Source organism: Berghia stephanieae, chromosome 1, assembly GCF_034508935.2.
Source record: "Berghia stephanieae isolate SIO BIC M18660-M18661 chromosome 1, UCSD_Bste_1.3, whole genome shotgun sequence".
NCBI classification, from domain to species: domain Eukaryota; kingdom Metazoa; phylum Mollusca; class Gastropoda; order Nudibranchia; family Aeolidiidae; genus Berghia; species Berghia stephanieae.
The window spans coordinates 11,108,891-11,133,890 of NC_088360.1; the positions used below are offsets into that span (position 1 = coordinate 11,108,891).

Sequence of the window (25,000 nt, forward strand, 5' to 3'; positions counted from 1 at the left end):
AATCAGTTTCCTGTATAATAACTATTAAACCAGAGTATGATGTCATAATGCTGGTTCCAATCTCCTTGGAAGTGTGAAACCAGTCCCCCGGAGGACTAGATACATACATTTTGTAACTGATCTTCTGGTTTCAGAGAGATGGCATCTTATTTTTTAGTTTTTTTTAAATACTGGTCGTTAATAAAGACCATGCACCCTCGCTTTCTTACGCACCGTAATCATAAGAAACTACCTATTTTATCCTGCAACCAAAATAGTTGTGCCATTTTATGATTCGATATGTAACCTATCCATTGTTATTTACTCGTTAGACGGAGGACCGGTTACACACTTCCAAGGAGATGTGAACTGAAAGAGAGAAAAGTATGACGTCACGACTTTTGCTCCCCATTCGACTTGGCTTGAATTTCAAACGTTATCTGTTTGAGGTTGTTCTTCACCAAAGCTGAATTCACCCCTCCACCCAAATGGGCATGATCTATATTACATTTCCATGTGCTCGAGGTCATTGGGTGCACATTGGAATAATGCCGCTTAGATGTGGACCCACATAGTGAAAAGTGTTCACAGTTTTTTAAATCTTTAACATCAAGTTTGGTCATTTTGTTCAGCTTGACACATGTGTATGTTTACAACTTTCATAAACAAAGCAGCTGTTTATATTTCTGAAGAAATATCCAATCGTTGGACAGCAACAGCCCATGTGATTGATGACTTGGTTCGACGAAAACATGAATATAGATCGCTCCCATTATTTCATTCCCATTGTATAGATAGTATGCAGATGACGTCACTCAGGCCTTTGTTATTATTTTTGCCATCCGCGTTTGTGAGTTGTTCTCACTAAACTGTATTAACCAGACTATAAAAGTTCATGGTTACACAGAATTTGTGTGTTGGTCCGTTATACTTCCGGATGGCAATGTTGTGAACTCCTTGGCCAAGCGCATTCTATCTATAGATAGAATGAAGTTTGTGGGGTTTTTTTGTTTTTGTTTTTTTTTTGGGTTTTTTTTATTTTTTTTTTTTTTGTCTTCTGTTTTTTTGTTTGTTTGATTTGTGTGGAGGTTTTTGTGTTTTTTTTTTGAGGTGGGGGGTTGTTTTGTTTTATTTTTGTCTTGTATTTTGCTGTCCGTGGACTTGTATTTTGACGTGATTTCTTTGGTTAGTGTCAGGCTATGAGTTTATGAAAGCCATGATTCAAGCCTGATACGAGCATTAATTTTAATCAAGGGACATAATCAAATAACTGGTTTTAAACATTGCATGAAGAAAAGCAAAGGACTGATCGAAGACTAGACCGATAGACCAACTGATGTTCACCGAGTGCTGTGAAGTGGGAAAATCGAATCGCCTGGTTTGGACAGCTAATGGAATTCATTTTCTTGCGTTACCGAATCGGTAGTATATGTGTAGCCCCGTGTGTTTGTATGTGGTTGAAGGCAATGGGGATATTATGACTGTGTGTGGGTGTGTGGGCGTGTGAGTGTGTGTATGTGTGTGTGTGTGTGTGTGTGTGTGTGGTAGAGATAGGGAGGGGGAAGAGTACTAGAGAGATGGAGAGAAAGAGAAATGAGTGGATGAGGAAGGAAGAGAGAGGCTTGTTGTACCCAATATTATTATTTCTTCCAAATTGTGTGGATGGGGTGTGAGATGACTGGTGAAGAGGCACGGGGAAGAAAGAATAAATGTTTTGTGAGTTGCGAGATGAATAGAGTTAACAGAGCGGCGAGTAGAGGAAAGGGAGAGAAGAAGGCAATATGTTATGTGAGGAGGCGGTGGGATGGCGATGGAAATAAGGGGGTTAATGAGCCGTTTTTGTTGACGTCTGGGTGGGACAACAACAAAAAAAAAAGGAAATAAATAAAAAAAAAATAAAATAAATGGATGGGAAATGGGAAGAATAAAAAATGGAATGTTTTATATTGTTTTTTTTTTTTTGTTTGATTTTCTTTTTTTGCGTATGTTTGTTGTTTGTTGTTTTACTTTTTTTGTTCTATTTTTTGTTATGGTTGGTGATGGGTAAGCAAGGGGGGTAGTGGAATTGACAGGGATGGAGTGGCGTTTAGAGGGTCGATAGTGTTAATATCAGTGAGAGTAAAATTACCAGATGAATGGGAATGAGAACGGAAGAAGACGTGGGTGTTTTCTCCGATACTCAAGGTGCTTCATCTTCTAATAAAGCCAATCGATGGTGAACAATGAAAACAGGAGTCCGAACATGTTGTGATTATGGGTATGACTTTCTTAAGTTTGGTTGATTTTTGTTTGTTATTTTTAACTTTGTTTTGTTTTGTTTTTTGTTTTTTTTTTTTGTTTTTTGTTTGTTTTGTATTTTTGCTCTTTTTTTTGTTGTTGTTGTTTTTGTCTTGTTTTGTCTTTTGGGTTGTTATTTTTTATTTTCTTTTGAAGGGAGTGTGGGGAGGGGGGGGGTTGTTGCTTTTCTTTGTCTTTGTATTTTTTCCCCACCAAACATTCCCAACACGCATCGGTACGAAATAAAATCCGTAAAAATTATTTTTAGAACTATTGATGGTTTGTTGTTTGTTTGTTTTACATTAAATAGGAATCACGTTTTGATTGAGAGAAAATGGAGGTTCATTAGAAAATGGAGGTTCATTAGAAAATGGAGGTTCATTAGAAAATGGAGGTTCATTAGAAAATGGAGGTTCATTAGAAAATGGAGGTTCATTAGAAAATGGAGGTTCATTAGAAAATGGAGGTTCATTAGAAAATGGAGGTTCATTAGAAAATGGAGGTTCATTAGAAAATGGAGGTTCATTAGAAAATGGAGGTTCATTAGAAAATGGAGGTTCATTAGAAAATGGAGGTTCATTAGAAAATGGAGGTTCATTAGAAAATGGAGGTTCATTAGAAAATGGAGGTTCATTAGAAAATGGAGGTTCATTAGAAAATGGAGGTTCATTAGAAAATGGAGGTTCATTAGAAAATGGAGGTTCATTAGAAAATGGAGGTTCATTAGAAAATGGAGGTTCATTAGAAAATGGAGGTTCATTAGAAAATGGAGGTTCATTAGAAAATGGAGGTTCATTAGATAATGGAGGTTCATTAGAAAATGGAGGTTCATTAGAAAATTAAGAGGTTCATTAGAAAATGGAGGTTCATTAGAAAATGGAGGTTCATTAGAAAATGGAGGTTCATTAGAAAATGGAGGTTCATTAGAAAAGAGAGAGAGAGAGAGAGAGAGAGAGAGAGAGAGAGAGAGAGAGAGAGAGAGTAGACAGCAGAGAGTGTGATTTTGGGAGAGAGGCGGTTTGTTTATGTCTGGGTTTTGGAGATGAAAGGAACAGAGCGACATTTTTTTTTCAAGATAGGGGATGGCAGTAATATGGGGGTTGGGTGGAATGATCGATTTTGGTTTTATTTATGTTTGAATGGATAAAAGAGAATGGATGGGGTCTGTGGCATAGGTTGTGGATGGGATAGCATAGAAATATATCTTGAAAGAAAAGGCCATAGTGTTATCTTTTAAAAAATACTTGAGCTTTTATATAGCCCAATATCCACTAAACGTGCTCAAAGCGCTTTACAAAGGAGTCCCAGGAGTCCCCAGTAACAGCAACACTTAACATGTAGGACGAGACATGACGCCTGTTTGTTAATATTACAATTTTTCTCCGACAAAAACGACGCTATTAACGGTCAGATACTCATTTTACACTTGATTACGGAGAGAGAACGTGAGTAAAAGTCTTTTTCAAGGACTCAACTATGCGCCGCACAGTGCGGGACTTAAACCCTGGACTTTCCGATCCGAAGGCGAGTGTCATAACACAAGACCACGTCGTCGCACCCTCTAAGAAATTTTATTTGTTCTCCTCAACAAAGCATAGAATCTCACTCCGATCTCTTGTATTTTTTTACTATGAATAGAATGAAGTTGACGTCACAAAAGTTCATGGTTACACAGGGTTTGTGTGTTGGTTTGTAATACTTCCGGATGGCAATGTTTTGAGCTTCTTAGTCAAGCGCATACTATCTATAAACTCACTTCTAAGTACCTAAATCATCCCAACATAACACGGTTTTGAAACATATAGGTAGACCCGTCTATCACATTTTTTGCTATTGAAAGGTTGCCACTATTTTAGATTTTGCGGAAAGTACTTTGGAACATACTAGCGTCCTATCTGCAGGATAGCAAACAATTGTTATTGTCCGTTTCACTCAATAGTAACCGGGATAAATTCCTGTTTCATGGGCCGAACGGCTCTGAAGGGCTACTTTACTTACTTTTACTATTTTAGCTAGGTACTTTATTACACCTAAGTTGATGGGGGAAATGTGGGTAAAGTATTTGTGTCTGAATGAATTAAGCGAGTGGATGAAAAGGTATACGATGGAGTTATTGGTGTAATGGCATTGACATCAAAAAGGTAAAGGTCCTAGTGTACTCTGAAAAAGAAACATCATTTTAAAATTTTGGCCAGAAAACTCATCCTTCAAATACCGATCGATCAAATTGACCGCCACCCTGTCAAAATCTCTAAAACCTGGAACTTCGAATTCTCTCTCTCTCTCTCTCTCTCTCTCTCTCTCTCTCTCTCTCTCTCTCTCTCTCTCTCTCTCTCTCTCTCACGTACACACACACACACACACACACACACACACTCTCTCTTACTCTCACTCTCTCTCCACACACAAACACACACACACATACACACACATACACACATACACACAAAGAAACATACACACAGTGGCATTTTCTTAGAACTAATACGATTTAATTCTGGCATTTTTTTCAACATCTACCTGGCAACCCTAGTACCTACATTTAATGCTGCCACTACCCAAGCCCCAGACTTCTACCCTGGTTATAACTAGATATACGTTCGTATTCCTGATTTCCCCACCCCCTCGGGCCGTAGGGCACTGTGTCATATGGGCATTATTAATGTTTGAGTTGGAAATCCCTTCATCTTTCCCTTAAGCCTATTGACCAGAACGCTGACAACTCTTATTTCTCACACTGTCCTCAACTTTATCGATCTGTCTGTCCATCTGCTCATTTTATCCATTATCCGTCCGTGCGGCTATGTGGTCTTTTGGTATGACACTCGCCTTCGGATTAGAATGTCCTGGGTTCGAGTCCTGCTCTGAGCGGCGCATAGTTGAGTGTAAAATGAGTACCTGACCGTTGACAGAGTTGTCTCTTTCGAAAATAAAATATAATATCGCCCAACAGGCATCATGTGTCTTGTCCTATATTTTAAAGCATCGCTGTTTGCTAGGGACCCCCTTGTGAAGCGCCTTGAGCACTTTAGTGAATTTTGCGTTATAATAATGGTCAAGGTTTTTTTTCATGAAGATAGCATAGTTTAACATCAAAAGACTCAGAAAAGCATCAACCAAATTACATAGCACTGCTACCACGACGATAATTATTGTTATTGTTTCTTTTATTGTCTGAAGAAGCGCTTTGAGTCCGAAACGTTCCGTGTCTTGTGTTTTGTTATTTTTTCGAAGCTTTTAAATTCATTTTCGTTCATTTAATTTTACAGTCCACATTTTCTATCGCGTGTACTTATTTGTAGGTCTGATAACCCAGTTCCTTATGGACTCATTGTTGTAATGTATATCTCAAAAACAATAACACAAAATAGTGTCCATTATAACAATGTTTAAACTAGGCCCATAAATGGGTCCGAATGTTAGACGTGCAGACCAGGGTTCGAGCCTCGATCAGCGTATAGTTGAGTCCTTGGAAAAGGCTCTTTACTCACATTCGCTCACCGTACTCATGTGTAAAATGAGATCGTTGTCTCTGTCCGAAAAAAAAATGTAATATTGCCTAGCAGGCACCACGTCCTTGTTCTACATGTTACGTGTTGGCCAGGGACTCGTTGAAAAGCAGTTTATTATCACTTTGTTGGATACAATGTGTTTAGTTTCTTAACTTTCAAAGATCTTAAATTTCTTAACTTCTGATACTTTCGATGTTAAACTCTATTTTGTTCATTTACTTCACTGCGACATAAATACAAAGATTGACGTGGTGGGTGGGTATTAAGAAGGCATTCTCGTGTCTCCTTTTTTACCAATCTTCGTAATGAGAAAAGCAAGAGAAAAATATATTACCACGATAATGATGATGATGATGATGATGATGATGATGATGGCAACGAATGATGATGATGATGATGATAATGATGATGATGATGATGATGATATGATGATATATATATGATATGATATCATCCTATATATATATGATATCACATGACTCGTGTAGATTTTGACTATAATTATATATATCATCTCATCATCATCATCATCATCATCATCATCATCATCATCATCATCATCATCATCATCATCACAACCACCTTACCATCACCTATCATGCCACCACCACCACCACCACCACCACCACCACCACCACCACTTCCATCCCTATAGTAGAAGTATAGTAGTACGTAGTACTACCCATAGTAGCACCCATACCCCAATGCTATCCAATCTTGCAGAGATCGATACAGTATCTCTCTGGGGCGGCACCAAGGACCAAGGCACGTATAACACGGCTGTGACCCGTCCTATTAGATGTCTGCCCGTTATCAACCCCCCCCCCCTCCCTCCCGACCAACACCACCAACCCCCACACATCCCTTCTTTCCCCATCAGCATCCTCCTCCCCCCCCCCCCCCCCCCCCCGCCCTCCATCCTTCCAAGTTTCATTTTCACCATGTTCTGCCCCAGTCAGTCTAAGCGTGATAGGATTTCCATGGATATGATATGTCATAATAATATACCATAAATTATTAGTCTAATATTCTTCGACAACAGAACGCCTTTTTTTAATATTTGAAATTTAGAAACCGTTCTCAATAGGAGCTCTCAAGGTCGCGCAGTGGCTTTGGGAATTTGGTCGAATTTCAAAAAGCAGGGGTTGAAAAATACTGTTGATTGAAAAAATGAACGAAATTAACGTCACTCAGCTCTTTGTTATTGTTTTTAGACAGTTATTTTAATGATTGGTTCTCACTAAATTATAACAGACTATAAAAACGTGTAGGATACACATAGTTTTGTGTGTTGGTAAGTTATTTCCTGCTGGCGGATGTTATTAGTATTTTATCTAAACGTATTGCATCAATATCATCATTACTTTAACGGTCTTCAATGACAGAGATTTTGAGATCGTACTTGCAAACAAGACCTGCCTAAATACCTGTTTGTCGTCTGTCTGGAGATTAAACGATGTATTAACATTTTACTTTATATTATATTGGCTGAAGAAGGGTTTTAACCCGAAATGTTCGGTGTTTGGAATTTTGTTCAGTTTTGCAGATGTTATATTCATTTTTATTCATTTATATTTTTCAGTCCACATATTTTGACAGGTTAATATGACAGTGATCGAACCTTTGTTTTCTTCAATTTAGCCAAAAATATCTCTTACTTCATGTCAAATTGATGTTGTTTTGGAATGATCTAGACGATGAACAATTGAGTTTTCGGTCAAAATGATCAGAATCAGGAAATTAGATGTTTTGAAGTATAAGAAACAACTTTCACCCTACTAGGGAAAAATATTCTGTTCAATTCAAATTTTATAAGTAGTAGTAGAGGTAGTCCTTCATAACCACAAGACTCGTAGAGCCGGAGTTTAGTCCGGTTTCTAAGGCGTCAAACGGACTGTAGCAATTTCTTGCTACATTTTGTTTAGGACGCTAGTCAATCGAAAAGTACTTTCCGCCAGATCTAACAAACCCAGCTATCCAATAACTTTTGGATGGACAGGATTTATTTGGGGGGGGGGGGGGGGGGGCGGGAGAGAGAGAGAGGAGGAGGAGGAATCAGAAAGACAACTCTCGACTTTAACCTTTATCGATCCAGGTCTTTTTGTTTGTGAACCGAGTGCTCTACCAAGTGAGTTTTTGGGAAAATTTTGAGATATTACATGCGTTACAATCACGATTTTAAAAGGCTTTATTTGACAAAAATTGGTTCAAATCGGGAAATTGACGCATAAACTATGTATAAAAGGTTGGTTGAAGTTTATATATAGTTATTAACAAAAAGTTAACTTTAAATCAATTTTTCTCAATTTGAACAAATATGGAGATAGAACCAGTTAACCGTCAACCCACGATTAGTTTGAGGTCAAAGTTGTTAAGGCAGAAAATTCAATTTTGGCCACCAGAGTCATCCCGATGTCATGACGTTTTGAGACGATAAGTCGTATTTAGTTATTTTAACTCACTCAACCCTAACACCGACTATATCCGTAGTTTACCCGGGTAACTTTCACCCTATGTCTATTTATTACATTTTTATGAGACAAATTATAGGCGTAGTATAACGCAAATGTTTTTAGTTTTTACATGTTAATGGTAGTTTTTTTTAAAAAGCTATACACTTGCTTATTTAGAAAAACATTTTCAAATTTTGAAAAGTAACAAAATCTCTAGGATTGAATGAGTTAAACACAGTCTTTATGGTAAATGTCGTATCATGGATGTTCTGTATAGGATCATACGACAGTCTATCCTGGGCAGAAAATCAAGGATATAGGGATTCAAATTAGTTTGTAACTAATCAAGCAAGTAAACAGCGTCGTCTCCCTGGATTATAATATATTACTGTAGAAAATAGTGTGATCGTAAAGAAGTAAAAAGTAATAAACAAACGTAAAAATAGCAGCTTCGAAAAAAGAATGAATTACCAAAAGCGGAACGTTTCCGGCTCAAATCCCTTCCTGAGCCATTAATACATCACTTATAATTTAGACAGATTTCTCTGTCGTCTGTCTAGATTTTAAGTGATGTATTAATGTTTTTATTGTTTTTGTTATTTCCTGGAGAAAGATTATGAGCTCGAAACGTTCCGTGTGTGGTATATTGTTCTTTTCCGAAGCCGTTATGAACAATATAATGCATTACTTTACACAATCTACAGCTTCCAGTAGGTTAGCATCACTTTAAAGAAGTCAAAAGAAGAAATGCTCTTAAAAAGGATTTTTTATTGATCTTAAGAGCATAAAGAAAAACAGAAATATCAACATAAAAACTAAAATCCGCATTGCAAAGACATATGTATGGTCTGTTCTCTTGTATATCCTAGCTGTTGTGAATGCTAGAAAATCAATAAGGAATGTGAAAAGGGAATTGCCACAGCAGTCTTCAGGGGATTACTAAATAAATCATGAAAAGATAAAGTTAGAAATAAGAAGTCTTCTCTCAGATTGGTACAAAACCAACTCTTATGAAAGATATCAGTATGAGAGAGATGGAAGTCCCAGGTTTGAGGTATTATGACAAGATCAGGACCATTTTAATTTATCGTATTTTTTAAAGACGAGTTTTATGGCCAAAATTTTCAGTGTGTGTGTGTTGTTTTTTTTTTTTTTTAGAGTACATCAGATATATTTGAATGGTACTTAGTAATTATTACTCAGTCACTCATAAAGGATCTAAAGTACGTAGGACACACATTGACTTATTAGGAATTAGTGAATTAATATACAATTGTATCCACGATGATATTGTGATCAATCTGAATTTTATGGCTTTCATAAAACACATCGATATTTTGAATCGAAAAAATCACTGTTTTGCTATTTAATAATTATAAAAAATCAATTTTAAAAATGTCTAAGGAGAGGTGCATCGACGAGCAATTATTTGCAGGTCTGATAACCCAATTCCTTATGTGCTCATTGTTGTATTGGAAATCTAAAAAAAAATAACACAAAATAGTACCCATCATAACAATGTTAAACCATAAGTGGGTCCGAATGTTAGACGTCCAGACCTGGGTTCGAGCCTCGCTCGGCGCATAGTTGAGTCCTTGGAAAAGGCTCTTTACTCACATTCTTTCACCTTACTCGGGTGTAAAATGAGAGCGTTGTCTCTGTCCTAGCAATCATCATTTCCTTGTTCTACATGTTACGTGTTGCTGTTGGCCAGGGACCCTTTGAAACGCGCGTTGAACACGTTTAGTGGATGTTGCTCTATATAAAAGAGTTCTTTTTCAAACACAAATAAGGCCAAAATATATTTCACCAAACTTAGAATTGTAAGGGACCGTTCACGTGTACATTATAATATAAATATGTCCTCGTTATCTTAGCTCATTGCCACAGAATACATCAGTTAACAAAGAGGGGTCAATCCCAGTCCCTCGTTGCCATTGTTTAGTATCACCCTTATTAAGAAGCATTAGAACAACCCACTTGTACGATGCAATCGTTTATAACGAATCCCAGTGTGGGATCCGATAAAATGGTCAATTTGGAAATGAATCCCCCGAAAGACCCATCATTAAGACTAAGCACAAAATGAGGCGAGTCGTGGCATACTTCCGCCCTAAAATGCCCAAAAGTTTTTTGTTTTTTTTTTGTTTTTCTTTTCAATTTGGCCAGAAAACTGTATCCTCATAATGCTATATAGATAGATTATAAGGACATGCAACTTGTCAAAGTGTCTTAAAACTAACATAACTTAAAGGTTACCCTATCGAAGACTTCCTAAACAAAATAGAGGTTAACTTAATCTGTAGGTATGGACATTTTCTGGCCAAAATTCAAAATGATGATTTGTGGTCGCACGGCAGAGTTGATCGGATTTGTTACCAGATGGAATGAAATGAGGCATTCTGGATATTTCGCCATTAATAGGTTGACTTATCATTCAATCCCTTGCGGGATATTGGTGCATAGAAACTCGTGAATTATTAGTCTCTTCTGTCCCATATTTCTCTTGTTCTTACTCTACGACTATCTGGCATTGTCTAGGAATAAGATTGTATTACCAAGGTTTCTTCTTCTTCTGCTTCCTCCTCCTCCTCTTTATTCTCCTCCTCCTCCTCCTCCTCCTCCTCCTCCTCCTTCTCCTTCTCCTCCTCCTCCTTATCTTCTTCTTCTTCTTCTTCTTCTTCTTCTTCTTCTTCTTCTTCTTCTTCTTCTTCTTCTTCTGATTATTATTATTATTATTATTATTATTATTATTATTATTATATTATTATTATTATTATTATTATTATCATCATCATCATCATCATCATCATCATCATCATCATCATCATCATCATCATCATCATCATCATCATCATCTCATCATCATCATCATATCATCATCATCATCATCATCATCATCATCATCATCATCATCATCATCATCATCATCATCATCATCTCATCATCATCATCATCATCATCATTATTATTATTTTATATTATTATTTTTTATTATTATTATTATTATTATTATTATTATTATTATTATTATTATTATTATTGTTGTTGTTGTTGTTGTTGTTGTTGTTGTTGTTGTTGTTGTTGTTGTTTTCCTACTTCTTCTTCTTCTTCTTCTTCTTCTTCTTCTTCTTCTTCTTCTTCTTCTTCTTCTTCTTCTTCCCCTCCTCCTCATCCTTCTTCTTCTTCTTCTTGAGTTGCTAGGTCTGTTAGATCTGACGGAAAGTACCGCGCTATAGATTGTATCCTAGACTAGCAACCAATTGCTATTGTTAATTTCACGGTATAGAAACCGGGATACACTCCGGCTCCTTGAGCTCTGGAAATCTACTACTTAATTAGGTCTTATGACCATCCCACTGTTTCACTTTCAGTGATGAATTATCTATTGGAGTCTTTGCCAAAAGTTCATGAAGATCTTTAGATGTTTTTGTTTTGTTTTGTTTTGTTTTTTTTTTTTTTGTTTTTTTTTTTGTTTTTGTTTTTGTTTGTTTGTTTGTTTGTTTGTTTTTTTTTTTTTTTGGGGGGGGGGGGGGGTGGTTGCATGCCCGAACGGTGTTTTTTTAAACTAACTCAAAAGATATGCTCTAAGAGGAACTTTGTTCTTTTTGAAGAACGTAACTTAAACTAAACTTCTGCTTTTACATAGAGCAATATCCGCTAAAGGTGCTCAAATCGCTTTTTACAACACATATAGGACGAGACATGACCCCCGTTAGGCGATATTACATTTTTACGGACAGAGACAACGCTGTTAACGGCCAGGCGCTCATTTTACACCTGAGTACGATGAGAGAATGCGGGTAAAGAGCCTTTTCCAAGGACTCAACTATGCGCCGAGCGAGGCTCCAACCCATGACCTTTCGATCCGAAAGCGAGTGTCATACCACTAGACCACAAAACGTAACTTAAGAACGTAACTTCACTCTCTCCTTACCGACCATATTCATGATTCTTCCAGAAATGTTATACCTACCCAACACAGAACTTGACTTTTTACACTCAAATTCATTAGAAATACATACACACTAGATTTACATATGTTTAGTAGCATAATATGCTTTATAAAACAAAGATTTTTCATAAAATGTTGTAATGTACAAAAAAAAATCTGATTAAGAAACATGTTCATTGTATCGTAACAAATGTGACGATGTTTCTAGTGGTTGTTAATGAGCTGGTCAAAAAGTTGTTAAGGAGATGGTTAAAATGTATTGATGTTTCAAGAATTAGATAAATGTATCTTTAGTGCCAGACTTAAATTTTAAACTTAACCTTGACCTTTAAAGTAGTGTCCTGTACCAGTTTTTAAACACGTGATTTTTTTATCGATATTTTTTTTAAAATACGTTTTCTGGACAATTTTTTAAATACGTGATTTTTCGATCGATATTTTTTTTAATGCGTTTTCTGGACAAGTTTTTAAATACGTGATTTTTCAGAATAAGGCATTTAACCCGGACAACATGGCTGACACCTGTTGACATTGAGCTTCGGCTCAGTGGATAGTCTTATGTTTCCATTTATTCACTGTGTGGAATCTTTAATTTTTACCTGATGTGGACTAATCTTAATATTGGAACTTTTAACTTAAGATCTATTAAAAGTAACATTCGAAAGGAACAACTGTGTCAAGATTTAGAAAGTTATAAAATCGATGTGTTGTGTTTACAAGAGACGAAGATCCAAGATGGCGTCGACCAAACAATAAATGGTCACAGACTGCTGTGCTTTGCTTCCAGTTCACCTCACTATGGATGTGGATTTCTCATAAATAAAAACTGCAGGGATTTGACTAGTGACGAATGGAATGTTTCGGACAGAATATGTGTTCTTGAGCTTAAGTGTAAGATCAATTCAAGGAACCAGAATAACGATAACAAAGACGATCACGGTAAGAAGACGTTCACTATCTCAATCGTAAATGTTTACGCACCAACAAGTCAACGCGCAAAACAATACCCAGAGGAAACTGATAAATTTTACAAAGACCTAGACGATACACTGAACAAAATAGGAAACAAATCAATATTAATAATTGCTGGAGATTTTAATGCCAAAGTAGGAAAACGTCTCGACAGTGACACACTATGTTTAGGATCATACTCAAAAGGAAAACGTAACGATAACGGAGAAAAATTAGTCCAGTTCTGTGAACAGAGAAAACTTTTCATAACAAACAGTGCTTTCAACCACCCATCAAGACACCAGACAACATGGGTAGAACAAAGGAAAGACCAAACCCAAGACAAAATGATAACAATACACAACCAAATAGACTATATCATATGTCGACACCGCCATAAACACTACTCAACCAACTCGCGATCATACGGTGGTACACTGCTAACATCCGATCACAAACTTGTAAAAACGAATTTCAACATAAATGTGTACAGACAACGAAGACAGAAAGGTAAAACGGCAGTCAAAATAAACACGGCAAAAATAGTAAATGAGCGAGAATGTCGCATTCATTACCAATATGAACTTAACTCAAGTCTATGGAAAATAAAGCAAAACAGTAATCCAAACAATGAATGGAAAGAGACGCAAGCGGCAATGAAATATGCGGGGGAAGAAAGTGCAGGCTCTATTAATACAACTAAGAACAAACCAAATCGAACGCCTAACATCGCTATTAACGATCTATCGCGGCAACAAAAAGAACTTAGGATCAGGATACAAAACACGAAAGACTCGGAAGAAATAATAAACCTGAAAACGGAACGAAACAAAATACTGCATTCAATTCGATCACTTACAATAAAACACAGAAACGAGGAATTAGACAAACAAGTGGAAGACATAGAAAAGTCCAAAAATAACGCATCGTCTATGTTCAAAGCGACAAAATCTCTGAACCGAAAACCATTCGAGAACCCAAAACTACAGGATAAATTTGGCAAACAGACAACAAATCCCAACGATATCCTTGACATTGTAACTGACCACTTCCAGCAGAAATTTCACAAACAAGTCTCACAAATATCGCCCTTCTCAGGAAACCCTAGAGACCTAAACAACCGCATCACAACAACTGAAGTTAGAAATAGCATAAAGTGCCTAAACAATAACAGATCCCCAGGCGAAGATGAAATTCCCGCTGAATTGCTGAAATGCGGTACCCTCTCCCTGGATCTGAGCATTGCAAACATAATGAACAAAACATTCTCAACACACAAAGACTGGGACATAAACAGCGGTGTCCTAATTACAATACAAAAACCAGGAAAAACGAAAGGACCCGTAAACAACCTGCGCCCAATAACATTACTGAATACCATAAGAAAAACACTGTCAACTATTGTCCTCAACAGAATTAGACCGAAAATAGAAAATTATCTATCACATAGCCAAAGCGGGTTTCGCCAAGACCGAAGCACATCGGACGTTGTATGGACACATAAATGGTTGGCAGCAAAGGCACTCAAAGAAAACATATCCATAACAATAACCGGAATCGATATGTCCGCAGCCTTTGATACGATCGACAGAGGAAAACTTTTGGAGATATTAACAGAAATAGTAGACGAAGACGAGCTCCGAATAATCCGATTTCTCCTCAGCAACACAAAGATACAACCAAGGATATACGGGGCCACAAAACAGACGCAGTTCGAAAGTAACATCGGGACCCCCCAAGGAGATAGTCTGAGCCCGATTCTGTTCACAATATACTTAGAACACGCTCTGAAAGAAGTTCGAAAAGTCATTCCAAAACCAACGACTCATATTGAGAATGCAATCCCTAGAGAAATCGCCTATGCAGATGATGTCGATTTTATTGGATCAACACCAGCAAATATAGACATCATACAAATACCCTCATGAAATATAACCTCCAAGTCAATGCCAATAAAACCGAATTTACAACAATATCGAGGAACAGAGAGGAATGGAAAAGAACAAAGAAAGTCGGCTCACTAATTGGAGACACCGAGGATGTACAAAGAAGAAAACAGCTATCAAACGCCGCACTCAGTAAACTCACCAATGTATGGATTAGAGGTGACAAAATAAAGAGAAAAACCAAACTGAAACTGTACCATGCTCTTGTAAAACCGGTACTTCTGTATAACTGCGGCACTTGGGCGTTGACAAAATCCGAAGAAGAACATCTGGATGCCTTCCATCGCACACAGCTAAGAAGGGTACTGGACATCAAATACCCCAAAAAGATCTCAAATGAATCACTCTATAAGATCACAAAAGAAAGACCAATCTCCCTTGACATTTTACAACAACGATGGCAACTTTTCGGTCACATACTACGCAGGGACAAAAACATACCAGCAAACCAAGCCATGTCGGGATACTTCCAAAAACACGGGAACCTTTTCAGAGGAAGACCGATCACAACACTCCCTGTGATCCTAAACGAAAACTTCACAACACTTGGACAAAGCATCTCATAACGGCAGGGGACCTTGAAAATCTGAGAACCCTAGCAGAGGACCGGCAATATTGGAGACACCTCACACAGGAAATACTGGAAACAGCCAAGGCGACCCGATCTTTCGGTCGAGACGCGAAAGGCATCTAAGTCAAGAAGAAGAAGAGGCATTTAACCTATTAATCTATTTATGAATAAAAGATAAACTACAGTGGATAGGTTCCCTTTGAAGGTTTGCAATGACGAGGACATAAGTTTAAAGGTCAGGGTTGAGTTTAGAGTCGATCGATATTTAAAGGACGAGTTTTCTGGCCAATCATTTTAATGGGGCAGCATGGTTCAGTGGTACGGTCTTTGCTTCGTGCCCGAAAGATACTGAGTTCGATCACTCGCCGCTGCGCTGTGTGGCCTTGAGCAAGTCACCTCGCCCTAGCTCAATTTGCGGCGCTGCACTGCGGCTGACGCCTGGGTTATTCCAGTCTTCTCCTATGGGATGAATGAAGGGAATTTTATTTTTGTAATTTCATTATTTTTTTAACACGAGTTTTCCAGAGTGCGGCAGTGAACAGGTTAATGGTAACAGTCCACTGCGTGTTTACATGCTGTTTTGTTAATAATTTGTTTGTCTTTTGAAAACTACATTCTTTTCCGTGGTTGTGTTTACGTTTATTCGTGAAAGACATATACTTTTCAAATTATGATGTCGCCAACATTATTCAAAAAAGAAGAAATGGAAGGATTGTCACGTGTACTGATTTGCAGGTCTAGTAACCTAAATCGTTATGGGCCCATTGCTGTAATGGAAATACTCTCAAACCGACGCAAAATATCTACTATCACAACAATGTTAAATCAAGCCCATAATTGAGTTTATTAATCAGACCTGCAGATATGAGCACGTAGCTCTATCTCCATACGATATATTATTAAAGGGTTACATTTCGGTACAGCCAAAGCTCTGTCAATCTTCTGTTTGCGTTCCGTTGTCATTTATTTCAAGCTGGAAAAAAAATGCCAAAAAAGCTGTTAAAAATAACGCAAACGTATAAATGGGACAGCCTGACAGTCTTTGCTTCGTACCCAAAATTAACGAGTTCTACTGTGTTTGGTCTTTAGCAAGTCATCTTGCCCTAGCTTACTTTTCGGCGCTGCACTGCGGTTGACGCTGGTTTATTCCCGTTTTCCCTTAGAATAGACCCTAAAGAAAAATTTCCCCTTGCGGAGTAATAAAGCGAATCTTATTTTAATTTAAACTGCTTTATTTTATTAAATAACTTTGACGTGTTTGATAGTTTGTGTTACTACCTGTTGGAAAGACAGCAAAAAAAAAAAACAAAAACAACAACAAAAAACCAAACAAATACACACAAACCAACAGTGGTATGCCATTATCTACAATTTATGATTGTTACTATAACCACTTTTTTTTTTTTTTCATAAACCTTCCACCCATCAGATTCCCCGAGATAGGTCCGTCCGGCCTCGCTTGATGCCGGAGCAGTCCAACGACTACCGGGTGGTAGTCTTCGGGGCGGGGGGAGTTGGGAAGAGCTCCCTCGTCCTCCGCTTCGTCAGAGGGACGTTCAGAGAGAACTACATCCCAACTATCGAAGACACGTACAGACAGGTGAGAGATGCCATTTCTGTAGAGTTGTATTCTGACGCCACCTATTATTTTTATATATACTTTGGCCAAAAAAATCTGTATTTCAAATAAATACCAGTGCTGCCGTACTCTGGAAACAACCCATATATTAAAATTTGGCCAAAAAACTCGTCCTTCAAATATCGATCGATTTAAATGACCCTCATCTTGGCAAAAAAAACCTCTCAAATCTGGAATTTCGCGAAATTCCAGGTTTGAGAGGGGTTTTTTTTTTGCCAAGATAAGAGAAATTTAATTCGATCGATATTTGAAGGACAAGTTTTCTGGCTAAATTTTTAAATATGGGTTTGTCCAGAGCACGACAGAGTGTGTTATAATGATCCTCAACTCGTCAAGAAGAATCCAACTTGAAGAAAATTATTTGCATTTGTGTTTGCGACTTTGGACAAGTCTCCGTTTCTGAGACTTTTGAGAAGTTGAGGATATATACATATCGATATAGGAAGTAAAGTTTTACGGCCAAAAGATAATCATTATTTCATCAGAGACAAAATTTAATCTTAGACAAACTAATGTAGGGTTATTTTTTCATTTTTTTATTATTTTGTTGATGACAAAAATGTTTTTAAAATAACATTTAAAATACATTCATTTATCTTTTATTGTTTGGCATGATGTGGATGGAGAATCTGGTGTCGACTTAAGTGAAAACAAAAGCTACCTGAGACAGTATTTCTGGGGTTTAAAATGTTTAAAGAGCGATTCAAAATGCTATATTATTCTCTTTTATCAAGCCGCCCTATTGCAATTTCATACAGTTCAAATGGCTATTGATGTATGATTTTTTACATTTATTCTTACAACATATTCACAACCACAATGAATTATTTATGTAGCGCGATCAGTAACTGACAAGGTGATAATGATCGCAATTTTCTTGCCCCGAGATTGTGTCCATGGTTGAGGCACTTTACACACATTACTCCACACAGATTTATGTGTAAATTGCTACTTAGTGATAGGAGATGAAAAATATTGTAAGAATTCTAGTAAATGTGCCTTGCGGCGATTTAAGCACTATTACAAAAATCTAGTTCGGCACGTGCCTGCAAAGAGAGAGAGAGAGAAAAAACATTATTTAAAAATTGAACTGCTTTGAGTGTGATGAATGCGAAGACGGAAAATCTTTACTGGTAATCATTGATTTGACAGTCAGTTAGGCTCCTTCAATTCAATACATTAGGTGTGGGCGAGCGGTTTTCATCTATTAGAGAACTCAGCCGGCCCTCACCCCCCCCCCCCCCCCACTCTCGCCCCTCTCCCATTCTGCTTCCTCATTGACCAACTTTTTATCCTGCATAGAAAAAGGAAATGCTCCTCTTGTCTTAAATGATGACATTTTTCGGATGACAGAATTGTCTGAGCCGGAAATCTTTAGTTCATTGTTTTCCTCATTCAAAATCGATGATGAGGTAGAATTGCTCTGTTTATGAACAGAGAAGAATGGAATGTCCATATTCAATTGTGCGGAGATTTCGGGTTTCCCTTCACATTAGCTATATTATTATGGTCTTGCAATGGGACATTCGACTTTTTAACTGTACGTCCCTAGTTCGAATCCCGCTGTGGTGAAGTAAATTTTAGTCCACTTAGAAAGCCTTTTCTCACAAATTCTCACAATACTCTGCTGTAAAATGAGTATGTGGCCGATAACAGGTTTCCTTTGTCGAACTAAAACAATTGTTATAGCGCCTTAAAAGTGTTCGTCTCGTCCTACATATTAAATGCTACTGTTGGCTTGGGAACCTTTCTATATAGCTTTGATCGCAGTTAATGTTCATTGCGTTCTTAAAGGTTCGTGTTATTATTACTATTTACGTTTATTTAGTTGTTCGCCATACCAGCAAGACCATTTGTATCCCGTCCATCAACAATAAGCTACGCCTAATTTAGAGTCATAGATTAACAAGCTAACTGGCGTACTCTAGAAAAAAAAGTAGTCCTTCAGAGCCATTGGACCCATGGAGCCGGATGTTTATACTGGTTTCTATAGCGTTAAACAGACAATAGCAATTGCTTGCAATCCTTTGGATAGGACGCTAGTCTATCGCAAAGTACATTCCGCCAAATCTAACACAGACTCATCTACCCATTCCCTGCTGGGTGGTTGGAAAAATATCTCGACTGCACCGGGGATCGATCTCGGTTCCTTTGTGTGTGAAGCGAGTTCTCTACCAACTGATCTATCGGGACCCCCTCTAGAAAAACTCGTATTAATAATTTTGGACATAATACTTGTCCGTCAAATATAGATTGTTTTTAATTACCCTTATCTCGGCAAAAAATCTCAAACCTGGGACTCAACTATTCGCCGAGCGAGGCTGGAACCCAGGACCTTCCGATCCGAAAGCGAGTGTCATACCACAAGACCACATAGCCGGATAGAAGTGAAAGGAATACGAAACCACTTTGTATAGACTTTTCGACTTTAATTCCGGATCGATTTTTTTTATTTTCTAGTATAATTCTAGAATGTTAACCATCAGGCAAAACTTACCAGCCTCAATCAATATACTATAACTTTCGACTGACTGGCCCCAATCACAATCCAAAGTCCGCCCGACCAAACATTAACACCCTAGGGTCATGTCAGGGTAATTTTCACTTCCTCCTCGACCAGTCCCGATGACATTGTCTCCTCTTGTTGGTGTGATCAAGGGGGGACGGGCTCGTATCGATTCCCGTTCTCGTGGACTTGTATTTGGATATTGTGGTAGTGATAATGGTGATGGTTGTGGTGGCGGTGGGTGGGGTTATGGAAGAAGCGGTAGTAGTAGTAGTAGTAGTAGTAGTAGTAGTAGTAGTAGTAGTAGTAGTAGTAGTAGTAGTAGTAGTAGTAGTAGTAGTAGTAGTAATAGTAATAGTAATAGAAGAAGAAGAAGAAGAAGAAGAAGAAGAAGAAGAAGAAGAAGAAGAAGAAGAAGAAGAAGAAGAAGAAGAAGAAGAAGAAGAAGAAGAAGAAGGAGGAGGAGGAGGAGGAGAAGAAGAAGAAGTAGTTGCAGTTATTTATTTTTTTGCATGATGGCAATGAGAGTGATACATGAAAACGGATTTATAAAGAAGGGATGGTATTGAAAACTTTATAGAAAATGGTGGATAAAAACATGGTCTGGCAATTATTTTCGCTCACGCTACCCAATCAAGTGAACGGACAGCAATTAGATTTGTAATGTACAAATCGATTTATGAATACGTGCCATGAATACGACGCAGGCAGTTGATAGAAACCTAACTGGTGGAATCCTGATTGGATGCTATAGAAATCAATTTGTTTTCAAAACGTTACGTGCATTTCTGAATTATTACATACAGTATATATTGTTAATGACTTAGGAGAGGTTTTTCAACAGTTTTAAGGCATCCAACTCAGCCCACCATTTTTTCACAGTCCATTCACATGATTGGAGGGGGGGGGGGTTGTCGAATGTTACTAAAGCGAGCTTTGTCACAATCTCATATAATGTTTTTTTAAATGAATGCTATGTGTTGAGATAAAATACTCACAACATTCGCCAGCCGGATATAAAGTTCCAACGCGCAAAACAATTTGTAACCTTAAATGTTATAGTATTATGATTGATAAAATTAAGAGAGAACTAATAATCAAATTGGCTGTCTATAAACAATAACAAAGAGCTGAATGATGTAAATTCCGCTCCTTCTATATATGAATAAAAAAACAAAAGAATATGAGCGGACGACACGGAAGTGGACGACTAAGGCTGGATAAGTTGAATTGTTTTCATAACGCTGAACAACATTGGACTGCTTAATTGATTAGAAATGTAGCTTGATTTCCTTTGCTGCTTTAAGTAATGGTTTCTATTCTTGTGTTATGCATGAACTTAAGCAAACGCAGCATTTTTCGATTAATGTGCAATTAAGCAATTATAATTGACAAGAATGGAGGCACGGAAGCAGAGGCAAAAGCACGGATAGGAAAGGCACAGGCTGCATTCACAACTCTGAGCAGAGTTTGGAGAACTAAAAATATCTCCCTTCGACTAAAGCTAAGACTTTTCAACTCAAACGTGAAGTCTGTCCTACTGTATGGCTGTGAGACTTGGAATGCATCGCAGGCATGTATAAGGAGCATACAGATTTTCGTAAACAGGTGCATGCGTAAGATACTCAGAATAAAATGGATGATAGAATTAAGAACGAAGAAGTATGGGAAGGAACACAGCATATACCAGTGGGAGAGGAAATAGGAAGAAGACTATGGAGGTGGAATGGACACAGCCTTAGAAAGAATGACTCCTCTATGATAGAAAAAATATTGGACAGGAACCCTCCGGGCAGAGGATCAACGGGGAGGCCACAGGGAACATGGAGAAGAATTAAAGTAGCTGAAGAGAAGTGATAAGACATGGAACGAGATAAAAAAAAAATTAACTCGGAATAGAGAGGGATGGAACCTATTTGTCTGTGGCCTATACCCTGACCCAGGGTGAAAAGGGCAATGATGATGATGAAGCCTTTTAACACATATGCCCGAGTAATTTGCGATATATTGACAGATTATAAAGATTTTATTTTGTAGACTGTAAATTTGATTTTCTGCATCCAAACCACCCAAACCAGGAGGTTTGTCAAATATATATATATATATATATATATATATATATATATATATATATATATATATATATATATATCAGTGTTGGTGGGTACTTGTGGTGGGTACACTTTACATCAGCCGTATATTTTTCATATTACCTACGCTTTATTTGACAGTCCTTTTCAAATGATAACAAGCAATTGTTATTTTCCGTTAGAGAAACCAAAATACTGTCCAATTCCAAGTATTTTATGGTTCTCTAAAAAACAATATTTTATTGGTACTTTATCCAAAATTACTTATCAGATTATATTGTAATCCCATTTTTTCTGTATTGTATTGAGGAGAAAAGAAGTTATTTATTTCAAGACAGAAAACAAGGACAAGATGGACTTTTTAAAACTCTGTCATAAATGTCGTAATTTTATATTATTGAAAGATGGTACTGGAGATCTTAATTGAATACTTATTCAGAAAGATAAGATATTAGTTTACAAATCATTAAAGAGTAATGTTCAAATATCTGGAATATTTATTGAATATCTTTTTATCATTCTTTTATAACAGGTAATAAGCTGCAACAAACAAGTATGCACTCTTCAAATCACAGACACAACAGGAAGTCACCAATTTCCCGCCATGCAAAGGTTATCCATTTCGAAAGGTCACGCCTTCATCTTGGTTTATTCAATCTCCAGTCGACAGTCGCTGGAAGAGCTCAAACCAATCAGGGACGAGATTGTGGACATGAAAGGAAATGAGGAAGGTATTCCTGTTATGCTAGTAGGAAATAAGTGCGATGAGGTCAACAGGGAATTATCAGTTCAAGAAGGAGCGGAATTGGCAAAGAGATGGGGATGTGCGTTTCTGGAGACGTCAGCGAAAACAAACCACAATGTAAAGGAACTTTTTCAGGAACTTTTGCAGCTTGAAAAGCGCAGGTGTGTGAGTTTGCATTTGGAGACGAATAAAACTAAAGCACAAAAAAGGCGAGACAAATTAAAGGGAAAGTGTACTTTGATGTGATTTTGTTTCTTCTGGATTGTTCTTTTCAAACGGAATACGTTTTATTTTATTTTGTTTCCCAAAACTCCGGATTTGTTGAAAGTACTTTACAGCTATATACATACTACTATTTTCTTGCAACAATGGAACATCCTGTGCTGTGATTTACAAATAAAAATCTGATGTTCTTTTACTGATGTTATCTCGAACGCCATCTTTACCACCAACATTACTACTAGCATCATCATCAACATCATCATCATCATCATCATCATCATCATCATCATCATCATCATCATCATCACCATCTTCTTCTTCTTCTTCTTCTTCTTCTTCTTCTTCTTCTTCTTCTTCTTCTTCTTCTTCTTCTTCTTCTTCTTCTTCTTCTTCTTCTTCTTCTTCTTCTTCTTCTTCTTCTTCTTCTCCTTCTTCTTCTTTGTCTTCTTCACCAATATCATTACCATCAATAAGGGAAAATAAACAAATCATCATTATTATTAATGATATTGTTTTCATATTCTTTTTAAATTCTTAAGATCATTATTTCCATTATTATTATGGGTTTTAATGTTCTTCTTCTTGTTATTATCATCATTACCATCATTATCAATATAATCAGTATGGATAATTTGTAATACCATTATTACTGCTTATGAAAATATGGATAAAATAATATATAAGTATGATAAAATCAAAGTATCAACAGTAATATTTTGCTCATAATTATCATTATTATTATCAACATCTATCATTGACATTCTTTTTTATCACGAATCTCGCGTGTTGGCGTCAGCTTTGAAAAAAGTCATAAATAATTATAAAGTGTTCTTTTATTAGCGCTACATGCCGAAGCCTCAAAGCGCTTAAAAAAATAAATAGTCACATTCCAAAACGAATGTCTTGCTGATGCTAACTATTACGAACAATAAACAAGACTAATCGACGGCGCTTCAGCCATCAAGTGTTGTGAAGTGCCTGTTAAATTTATAAAAGAAAGAATAAATATTGATTTTAAAATACATAACTAGCGCATTAAAAGACACTTAGAAACGCAATAACTTTGATCCATTGTCTCTTTAGGAAGTTTCACATTGTATTCATCGGGTCTAAAAAGTAATTGAGTAATAATTCTTTAAATCAAATTATCTTGAATAACTTTCTCAATAATTTACATGTTTCCAAGAATTATTTTTAATGTCATAGGATAAATTAATGTAAATGTTTCTGCTCGAAGCTTGAAGAAATAAAAACAAAATGTGAAATTGAATGTAAGCTTCAATTTAATATACGAAAATAGATAAAATGGACGTTGCGGGTTTCCCCTTTATCAACAAAACATGATGAATGAAACACTACAGACGAATGAGATAATGTGGTGTGGCGTTGTTAACGGTTTTGTAGATAGAGGGGAGACCGCAACGTCCATTTTATCTGTTTTCGTATACTGAACCGAAGCTTACATTCAATTTCACATTGTTATTTATTTTGGATAAATTATTAAAGCAACTAGATTAACTAATGTACTGTTCCAAACAATTATAAAGAAACTTTCTAAAAAATGTTCATGGTTCCAAGAACTTTATTTTTATGTCATGTGATAAACAAAAGAAAAGCAAATAAAATCACAATCTTGGAGAAAATATTGATATTGACGAGAAATTGCATGCTATAATGTTATATAATTTCATGCTTGATTGTTTTGTTTATTGCTTACTTTTAATTGTTATTATTTATCAGTTATTTACAAAACGACAATGGTTATGGTATAGGTGGGTGTTGTAGCTGTGGTGATGGTGGTGGTAGTGGTAGACAGTGATTATAGCGGCGATTGTTTTGTATAATATGAATTATATTTTGGAGGAATAAAGAAAGAAAGAGGGAAAGAGACAGAGATAGAGAGAAAGAGAGAGAGAGAGAGAGAGAGAGAGAGAGAGAGAGAGAGAGAGAGAGAGAGAGAGAGAGAGGGAGACTGGGAGAGAGAGAGAGGCGAGCGGGGAGAAACTAACAGAGAAAGATAGATTTGTGACGAAGACATTTTGGTATAAACAATATTAACGTGGTGGCCACTGCTTTCTCCTTCTCTTTCCCATCATTGTCTATCAAATAGTATTAACAAATATATCACCATCATCATCAACATCATCCTCATCA

At 36.9% G+C, this 25,000-nt stretch overlaps 1 protein-coding gene across 1 annotated transcript in view; it reads left to right on the top strand.

Annotated features, from left to right (window-relative positions):
- LOC144967846 (GTP-binding protein Di-Ras2-like) overlaps window positions 1-23,303 on the top strand; it is a 46,832-nt gene extending 23,529 nt beyond the window's left edge. Inside the window, exons 3-4 of the mRNA XM_078905541.1 lie at window positions 17,074-17,244; window positions 22,412-23,303. Coding sequence (XP_078761667.1) covers window positions 17,107-17,244; window positions 22,412-22,870 — 597 coding nt within the window. The 5' untranslated portion in view covers window positions 17,074-17,106 and the 3' untranslated portion in view covers window positions 22,871-23,303. The remainder of the gene's footprint in view (window positions 1-17,073; window positions 17,245-22,411) is intronic.
- Window positions 23,304-25,000: the final 1,697 nt, after the last annotated feature.